Here is a 9,630-nt window from a genome sequence, read left to right on the forward strand (position 1 = left end):
CTGAGCTGCCCTGGCCCAGCCTGGGGCCGTTCCCTCTGCTCCTGTCCCTGTTCCCTGGAGCAGAGCCTGACCCCCTGGCTGTGCCCTCCTGGCAGGAGCTGTGCAGAGCCACAAGAGCCCCCTGAGCCTCCTTTGCTCCAGGCTCAGCCCCTTCCCTTTCATTCTCCAGCCCCTCCCCAGCTCCATTCCCTGCCCTGGACACTCTCCAGCCCCTCAGGGTCTCTCATGGACACAGCCCTGGCTGTTCTGTAGCACTGCAGGATTTTTTTCAGTTCCTCACTAAAATTCCCAGGTTTTGAACGTGTCCAGATGAACATAAAACACCCTCAGCTCCCCAGGTGTGGGAATTGCCTTCCAGCTGGAGCAGGGGTGGCTCAGGGGGCTCAGGCCCAGCTGCACCTCCCCGTGTCCCCAAGGAGGGGAGCAGAACCTGGTCCTGGCTGCAGGGAAATGGGAAAGGGAATGGGCTGGGAAAGGGTTTGGGGGAGTGGGGATGGGAAGGGCAGGATCTGTCCTGTGGGAAGCAGTGTGCAGTGACAGCAGGGCACACCTGGAGCTCCAGGGCCACTTCTGCAGCTCCTTGGGTGATGGAGCTGATGCTGCCCTCTCCCCCTGCCCCCTTTTGCTTCCATACATTTTGTCCTTTGTGCATTTGTCCTTTCACCCATTTCTTCATGCATTTATCCTTCCATACATTTGCCCCCAAAGCTGCCAAACCTGGGTTTTCTTCCCCATTTCCATTGCTCCCTTTCCATATTTGATGTCTCCCCTGGCTGCAGCTGGACCAGAGGAGCCCCAGTTGGGAGCTGCCCAATGTTCCAGGGTCATTCCCCCCTTCCCCACCCTCTGAAACCTCCTTTCTGCCAGGAAAAAACAAAAACCACCCGAAAGCCTTACAATAAGGTGACGTTTTTATTATTTATACAATAAAGAGACTTTTTAATGTTATTCAAAACACTTTTTTTTTTTTGGAAATACTGAAAAAGGTGGGTACAGCAAAGCCGAAAATGGCTCTGCTGCACTGCACAGCATCGGTTCAGTCCCTGGGCTCCCTCTTTGCAGAGCAGCTGCCAAATGCAGCAACCCCACAGCACGGGCCAGGCCCTCCAGGGCACGGGGAGGGGACAACCTGCATGTGCCAAGGGACAGGAGCTGATTGCACTCAATCAATAGATTTAAAATAGAATTTTTGAAGTACCTTTTTGCACATAAAATGAAGCAGCTTTCAAGTTCAGTAAGTCTTTATACTGCAAAAAACATGAAGTACATTCACAATCTATGTTAATAAAGTAGTAAATATTTCCTCATTCAGCTTTATTTACATGGATACTGGAATTCAACTGAAAAGTACAGTCATCTGGAATATAGCAATCTTTGAACACATACAAAAATGACCATTTCTGTATATAATTTAAGCTCAAAATCACAATTATCTCAAAATATTAATTACAATACAGCCATCTCCATCATAATTAAACATGTCTTTTATAAAATGGTAAAATCTTTACTAAAGGAAGCTGTTGGTTCTGAACTGGATACAGTACTCACAGGTAGAAAACCGAAGTGATGAGCGAGTGCCCTGCCCGGGGAGGAGGAGGAGGAGGGAGGGAGGGGACACAGCCACCGCCACCCAAGGGACACAGGGCAGTGCCAGGAGTGCCCAGACTGGTGCCAGTCAGTCACTTCCACTAAATCAGCTGGAATCAGCCAGGGAGAGGATTGGCAAAAAGCTTTTTTGGGGGTTTCCTTTTCTTTTTTGGTTTGAAATTCCGCGATTTGCAGACGGTGCCGTTTGGGGTTGGGTGGTGGTGCCCTGCAGGCCTGGCCCCGGTGGCACCACGGCTGTGCCCACCCGTGGCTCCAGGGCCAGGCCAGCTCCCCGTGGATCCCTGGATGCGTGTCCTGCCCAAACTGCTGCCCAGAAAGCTGTGTGGGCACGGGGGGGCTGCCCTGCCTGCCAGGGACAGCCCTGGAGCTGTGCACTTCAGAGGGATGGCGAGGGACGGGCACGGGCAGGGAGCTCCAGCTGGCACAGCATCCCCAGTTTCCTTTGGGAGTTCTAACTGTGACATCCCACCAGTTCACAGAATCACAGGAGGGACCTCTGGACACCGTCCAGCCCAGCCTGGAGCAGGGGACATGGGGACGTGTCCGGGTGGGGTTGGGATGTCCCCAGAAGAGGGAAACCCCAGACCCTGCTCAGGGCCCTGCCACCCCCAGGGAAAGAAATTCTTCCTCGAGCTGAGGTGGGGCTTGCTGTGTTTATTTATGTCCAAATCCTGCCAGGGTGGGCGCTGACCCCGCAGCTCTGTCATCCCCTGAGCCATCTGGGGACCTGTCCCCAGCCCTGCTGCTGTGGGACAGGCTCTGCCTGGCCAGGGGGTCCCAGCAGGACATCCCTCATCCAGGGCAGCTCCTGGGAATAAACGGAATAACCTCCCTGATCCCCTGGCACCGGGGCCTCCCCTGAGCCCTGCCCTCAGCTGATGCCACTGGGGGGGTTCATTTCCCTGCTTTTGCATTCCCTGTCCTTGCATTCCCCCCAGAGCTTTGTGCACGCGTCTGTGCAGAGGCATCTTTGATTGCATCAGGTAACTCAGTGCTAAACTCCAGCAGAGAGGGGTCCCAGCACCCCAAAGGGGTCCCAGCACCCCAGAATGGGCTGGAGGGAAATGGACCTCAGAGCCCACCCAGTGCCACCCCTGCCATGGCAGGGACACCTGCCACTGTCCCAGGTGCTCCAGCCCCAGTGTCCAGCCTGGCCTTGGGCACTGCCAGGGATCCAGGGGCAGCCACAGCTGCTCTGGGAATTCTATTCCAGGGCCTGCCCACCCTCACAGGAAACAATTCCCAATTCCCAATCTCCCATCCAGCCCTGCCCTCTGGCAGTGGGAGCCATTCCCTGTGTCCTGTCCCTCCATCCCTGTCCCCAGTCCCTCTCCAGCTCTCCTGGAGCCCCTTTAGGAAAGGGCTTTAACCAAGGGGTTTAACATCTTTACACTCCAAGAGCTCACTACCAACAGCAAACTAACCTGGACATTTCCTACTCAGATTTTTCCTGGATTTCCTTGGCTCTGCTCTCAGCTGCCCCACTCACCCTGAGCCTTGTCCTGCCTGCTCCCTTTGTGGAGCCCCCTGTCCCCTCCCAGGGCTGGCACTGCCACCAAACACAGATGCAGACACAGGTGTGTTAAAAAATACCTTGGAAAACATGAAACCAGATTTGAGAATGTTAAATGGTCGCTGTTGGGAACAACTGGCTGAGAACTTTCCTGGTTTGCCATCACCTGGGTAGGAACTGTGAGCTGGCACTGGGAAAATGGGAAATTATCAGGGGTGGAGGGTCCTGGAGGCTTCCCTGGGCCTGCAGCTGCCCAGGTCCCACAGCCAGAGAGAGAAGGTTTGGGAATTCTTGGAGAAGTGGAACATCCCCGTGGGCTGTGGCTGCACCCTTGGCTGTGGGATTTGGGGTGGGAATGGTGCGGGTGATCCCAGAGCCAGCTGTCCCTCAGCCCCTGGCCATTGCTCCAGGGCACTGGGATCCCCTGAAAACCCCTGCAGGGCTTTCCCTGTGTTTTCCCATTTTGCTGTCAGGGATAACCAGGCTGGACCCTGGCACCCCTGAGCAGCAGCAGCTGGGCACAGTCTGGGCTTTGGGATTCTCCCTTGGGAACAGCCCCAGCACCTGGACATGACACCAGGGCTGTCCCTGTCCCTGTGCTGGGAATGCTCCTCCCGGGCTGGCTCGGGGTCACCTGCTGCTCCCTGGGATGTGTCTGTGCCCATCCCTTTCCAGGATCCAGCCCAGGATCCCAGAAAGCCTCACCCATGGGAATATCCCGAGCAGGGCCTGGAGCAGGGGGGAAAATACACAACAATGTCAATGGGGAGTCTGAAATGAAAAATTAACGAGTTAAATTAGCAGCAACAAAAGGAGTTTTACTGCCACCATCACAACCTTCCTCCATCCGTGAGCCAAACCTGCCTGTCCTCGGTGTTCTCCTGTAGTGTGTGCACATGGAATCAAGGGAAGAGCCAAAGCAAAGGGAGTTAACCTGTTCTGAAGGGAGTTACCCCCTTCCAGAGGGAGTTCACCCCGTTCCAGAGGGAGATATCCCATTCCAGAGGGAGATATCCCATTCCAGAGGGAGTTCACCCCGTTCCAGAGGAAGTTAACCCATTCTAAAGGGAGTTATCCCATTCCAGAATGAGCTATCCCATTCCAAAGGGAGTCACCCCATTCCAGAGGGAGCTCACCCATTCTAGAGGGAGTTATCCCATTCCAGAAGGACCTATCCCATTCCAGAAGGAGTTATCCCATTCCAGAAGGAGTTATCCCATTCCAGAAGGAGCTCACCCCTTCCAGAGGGAGCTCACCCATTCCAGAAGGAGCTATCCCATTCCAGAGGGAGTTGTTCACCCATTCCAGAGGGATTTATCCCATTCCAGAGGGAGCTATCCCATTCCAGAACGAGTTCACCCATTCCAGAAGGAACTATCCCATTCCAGAATGAGCTGTCCCTTTCCAGAGGGAGCTATCCCATTTCAGAGGGATTTATCCCATTCCAGAATGAGCTGTCCCATTCCAGAGGGAGTCGTTCACCCATTCCAGAGGGAGCTGTCCCATTCCCACGTGGGCTCCTTGTCCCGAGGTCCCAGAGTTACAGCTGGAGAAGTCTCTCACCCTGTGTAGTGAATTGTTCCTGATCCCTACGGAGCCAGCTATACACACGGCATATGTACAGGTATTTTCATAAGGCATAGAATATCTTTGCATTGAAAATAAATGAACATTATTAAATTTAATTTAATATATACTTTCTTTGAGGTGTTTATGAAAATATTTTCTTCTCTATACTTTCGTATGCGACATGATAGAAATATTTCATGGGAAGTACAGGTTAATATATTTCATCTTTATAAAGGCATATACAACTTTGAGGCAGTGTTTCTGATGGACAGCAGAATTCCTAAAGGATTTGTATGTGCTTCTGTGTTTTGAAATCATATGAAATTGACTTTTAAGAAGGAACTTGGTTAAAAAAACGCACCAATGCACAGCCAGAGGCTGACAAGTAAAACTAATACGGAGCCACATGAACAATATATTTATAGAGTTAATTCTTATATTTTCTCCCGATGATTGGTACTAACATAGAGTATTATACATTTGGCACTACCGTTTGCCATTGGTCCAGCAATTGGCAAAAAATTGGTTTCCTATGTATAAATCCTTTTGAACATTAGATCTGGCTAGACATATTTACTATTTATAAAAAAATATTTAGACAGTAAGCTCACGTTGGATAACTAAGTCTACTGTGTTCTGGAAACTCTTCAGTAGGAGCACAGCCTTCTCGTGTTCCAGGTGTACAAAGCTGTGTCCGTTGGCCTGCAGCAGGGAAAACACAAGGGGAGAGGCTTCAGTGCCTTGTTTTGGGGGAAAAAAAGGCTATTTGGCAATTAAAAGCAAGGCTGAAATAAATAATGAACATGTGAGGGTTTCTCATGAGCACAGAGCACACATTGCTCTTGTCCTGTGTGGGACGGCTTCGGGGCTGGGCTGGGGGCTCCAGGGAGTGATTTCATCCCCACTGAAATCGTGCTTGACTCTGGGACAGCTCCGGGCTCTGACCATTCTGAAAGCCTCAACACAATAAAACACCTTTCCTCTGGGAAAGAGGAATCCAAATTCCAGGCAGGGAAGGTCCCAAATACACCGACAGCTGTGCCAAAACTTAGGCATTAATGGAATCCCAGAGTCCTGCACTGTGGGATGGGAGGGATCTCAGGGATCTGGAAGATCCAGAGGGAGATCATGGGGCAGAGTGTGGGGACAGTGGGCCAAGGCTGGGGGGGGAGATGGATCCAGAGGGAGGATCTGGCTGGAGAATCTGGAATGAGGTGCTGAGGGGGACAAAGGGGGAATGGCTGGGGCTGGTCAGGGTCCTGACACAACCTCAAGCTGCACCAAGGGGAATTTAGGTTGCATATTAGGAAAAAGTTTTTCCAGAAAGGTGCTAAAGTTCTGGAATGGCTGCCCAGGGAGGTGGTGCAGTCCCCATCCCTGGGTGTGTTTAACAAAGCCTGGATGTGGCACTGGGTGCCAGGGTTTGGTTGGGGTGCTGGGGCTGGGCTGGACTCGATGGTCTTGGAGGTCTCTGCCAACCCGGGGATTCTGTGACTTCTGGGATTTTGTGAATTCTGTGGTTCTGGGGTTCTCTGGGAAAGACTAGGAGGGCACTGTGAGACCTCAGTAGGAAAAGCAGGAGAAATTTGATACCCAAACAAACCACAGGGTTTGATCTCCCTTTGAGGGAAAAATTCCTCCACCCTGAGCTGCCCTGGCCCAGCCTGGGGCCGTTCCCTCTGCTCCTGTCCCTGTTCCCTGCAGCAGAGCCCGACCCCCCCGGCTGTGCCCTCCTGGCAGGAGCTGTGCAGAGCCACAAGGGCAGGGATTCTCCAGCCCCTTCCCAGCTCCTCAGGGATTCTCCAGCCCCTTCCCAGCTCCTCAGGGATTCTCCAGCCCCTTCCCAGCTCTGTTCCCTGCCCTGGACACTCTCCAGCCCCTCAGGGTCAGGTTTGGGGGTGCCCAGAAGTGGGCACAAGCTGGCACAGGGGACAGTCCCTGCCTTGGGGCTCTGCCCTCGGGTTTTGATTCAAACCAGGTGGCCCAGGTGGCCACCAGGGCAAAGAGTGCTTTGGGGCCCAGCTGTAAATCAATCCTGAAGTCCCCAAAATGCCACAGGCAGCTCAGCCCTGCTGCAAACACCGCCCTGTGTGCTCCCAGGCTGAGCTCTGAGCCCAGCACTGCCCAGCATCCCTACCTGGAGGATTTTGTCTCCGGGCTGGAGCAGGCTGGAGGCGGGGCCGTCAGGCTGAACCCTAGTAACAAAGATACCCTATAAGTCAGAAGTAACACAGGTTAGGATGTTTCTCCAAGAACTACATCCCAAAAACCACGGGGCTCCCTCTCTGGCTGGGGCCTGGGGGCTCTGCACGCCCTGGAGATGGGCTGACACCAAACTGGTTTATTCTGTTTGCTGTCTAACTCCAGTCTGGGGGTGGAGCAGCTCCCTGGGACCTTCAGCACTTATCAATAATTGTGGGTCATCTTCTGTCACAGACATATTTTCTGAAAAATCCTCTGCCAGATTTTTTCTCCTGAGAAGCTGAGAAGCCTCAGAGGAAAAGAAAACCAATAATTATCTGCTGCTGTGGAATGCAACAGGTGCATCTGTGATTGGTCCATGTGAGTTGTTTCTAATTAATGACCAATCACAGGTCCAGCTGTGCTGGGACTCTGAGCAATCACAAGATTTTATTATAATTCCTTTCTATTCTTTTCAAGCCTTCTGATGAAATCCTATCTTCTATTCTTTTAGTATAGTTTTAGGATATAATTTTCTTTTAATATAATATGTATCATAAAATAATAAATCAGCCTTGAATATAATATATATCATAAAATAATAAGTCAGCCTTCTGAAACATGGAGTCAAGATTCTCATCTCTTCCCTCGTCCTGGGACCCCTGTGAGCACCACCACAATCTTACACTAAAATCCCACATCCCAAAGAAAGTCCAGCGTGAACAGGAGTGGCAGGTTGTCAGGAGGGAAATTAAAATGGAGCAAATGTTAATTATTGGAATAACGTGTATCATAATCAGTACAGCAATCAATCTTTGCTTCCTCTAGGAAGCACAGCTTCAATTTCATTATTTGAAATACTTATGGAAGTTCCCACTGTCCCTGCAACGTGAATCCAGTATTATCCAAGAACATCAGCTCCAGGAATGTGTTCAAGGCCTCCTTTCCCAACAAAGTCCAGTCAGTTCCATGGCACCAAACACAAACCCACAGGGGTAAGAGTCCACTTCCCAATCCTACAGCCCTGGCAGCTGGGACTCAGCACACCTTGGAGTTTTTGTGACCTCCTTCTATTGAAAATCGATTTATCTGAAATGTGCAATTCCCAAAATGAGCCCTGAGTGTCCCTGGCCACCACCAGGTGTCAGTTTTAACTCCCAGTACAGGACACATCTGCTGCCACGGGGTCTGTAAGGATCCAGGCATTTCCAGGCTGCTTTTATTTGACACAGCAGCTACAAACCCTGGAATTTCAGCCTCCAGGGATGATACTGTACTTTACTGTAGTAAATATAATATAATACAACATAATATATATCAAACCATATAATTTATATATATAATAATATATAATATATATAATATAATCAAATTAATTTATTAAAAGTTTAATTGAGGTCTAAGGCAACTCTTAAAAAGTGAGAGAGACAATTCTCCAGAAAACAGCCCAAAAAATTATCTTATCCAGGTAATATGGGCCAGACACTCATGGGATTGATGCTTGATTCCCTCATCTTCCTTAACTGGGAAAACAAGCAAACAACACTGCCAAAATAAACAAACAAACAAAAAAAACAAAACCCAAGAACAAAGCTAAGAATGGGAAAAGAAAAATCTTTCAATTACACCAACAGAGAGGCACAAACATCCCCCTCGTGTTCTCTGCCTCCCCTCTGTGACCTCTCAGATCAGGAGCAGGGAGAGAGGAATTTCAAACTTACCTTATCAGAAGGTTTGAACGGATTTCCTTGTCCACTTATTCCACCACTGATACTAAACCCAAGGCCAGGATTCTTCTCTATCCTCACACAAAACTAGGCAGGAAAAACAGGGATGTCAGCTCTGGACCCTGCCCCAGGCAGGCACCTCCTGCCCTCACATCCCATTTCCCTGGAGGAATGGGATGAGCCCCTGCACTCCACAAAATGGGAAAAGCCACTGGAATATTGCTAAAATATAAAAATATTGTAAAATTATAAAATATTTAAGCTGGAAGAACTGGCAGCATTTTCCCACACTGCAGGGATGCCAAAACATTCCCTGTGGTTCACAGATTTTTGCATGGATTTTAATGTTCTCTTTTCAAGGAGGAAAAAACCCTTTAGATTAGTGAAAGAGAAGTTCACTCTGGCCAAGTTTTTCACTTAAATGTTGGGATAAACCCATCAGTGAGGCTTTGCCTGGTGCAATTTTATTTTCCCAGGAGGAGCCAGACGTGCAGCACCCCTGGGACAAAACCAAAGGATAAAATCCTCTGGGATCTCTGGGGCACTGCTGGGATCTGGGAGCCTGCACTGGCACAGGAATCAGAGCTGAGCCTCCTCTTTTAGTAAGGGTGGCTCCAAAGAGCGCTGGGGAATTGGAAATACAATAAAAATCAGCTCAGAGATCTTTGTGGCCGTGCCCTGTGCTGGTGTGAGCACGTCCTCCCCCAGCAGGCTCTGAACATCAGGGATGTGGGGCAGGAGCTGCTCTGGGGGCTCCATGCACACTCCCCACAGGAGGGAGGTTTGGGGGTGGTTCTGCACCTCATTCTGCTCTCAGGGGCCTCTCACAGCCCCGCTGAAGGACAAATCTGAGGGACAGGAGCAGGGAATGAAACTCCCCAGTGCCTGTGCCAGGCTGGGGCACTGGGGCAGCAGCTGGGCTGTGCTGGGCAGGTCTGAGCAGAGCAGGGTCTTCCCAGAGCCCTGCCCTGCTGGCACTGAACGGGGTCACTGGGGAAAGGGCAGAAGCTGAAAAAGAAATCAGTCTGACCC

General features: G+C 50.7%; 2 protein-coding genes across 2 annotated transcripts in view; one reads left to right on the forward strand and one right to left on the reverse strand.

Annotated features, from left to right (window-relative positions):
* LRRC40 (leucine rich repeat containing 40) overlaps nt 1-5,257 on the forward strand; it is a 17,112-nt gene extending 11,855 nt beyond the window's left edge. Inside the window, exon 16 of the mRNA XM_031064086.1 lies at nt 5,248-5,257. Within this exon, the coding sequence (XP_030919946.1) occupies nt 5,248-5,257 (10 nt within the window). The remainder of the gene's footprint in view (nt 1-5,247) is intronic.
* On the reverse strand, nt 4,601-9,357 carry TAX1BP3 (Tax1 binding protein 3). The gene is made up of 4 exons (XM_031064088.1): nt 9,241-9,357; nt 8,593-8,685; nt 6,828-6,902; nt 4,601-5,392 (listed from the first exon to the last, which is right to left on the reverse strand). Exons 1-4 carry the CDS (start codon nt 9,355-9,357, stop codon nt 5,285-5,287), a joined length of 393 nt encoding a protein of 130 aa, XP_030919948.1. The 3' UTR covers nt 4,601-5,284.
* Nucleotides 9,358-9,630: the final 273 nt, after the last annotated feature.

The sequence above is a fragment of the Geospiza fortis genome, unplaced genomic scaffold (genome assembly GCF_000277835.1).
Source record: "Geospiza fortis unplaced genomic scaffold, GeoFor_1.0 scaffold69, whole genome shotgun sequence".
NCBI lineage: Eukaryota > Metazoa > Chordata > Aves > Passeriformes > Thraupidae > Geospiza > Geospiza fortis.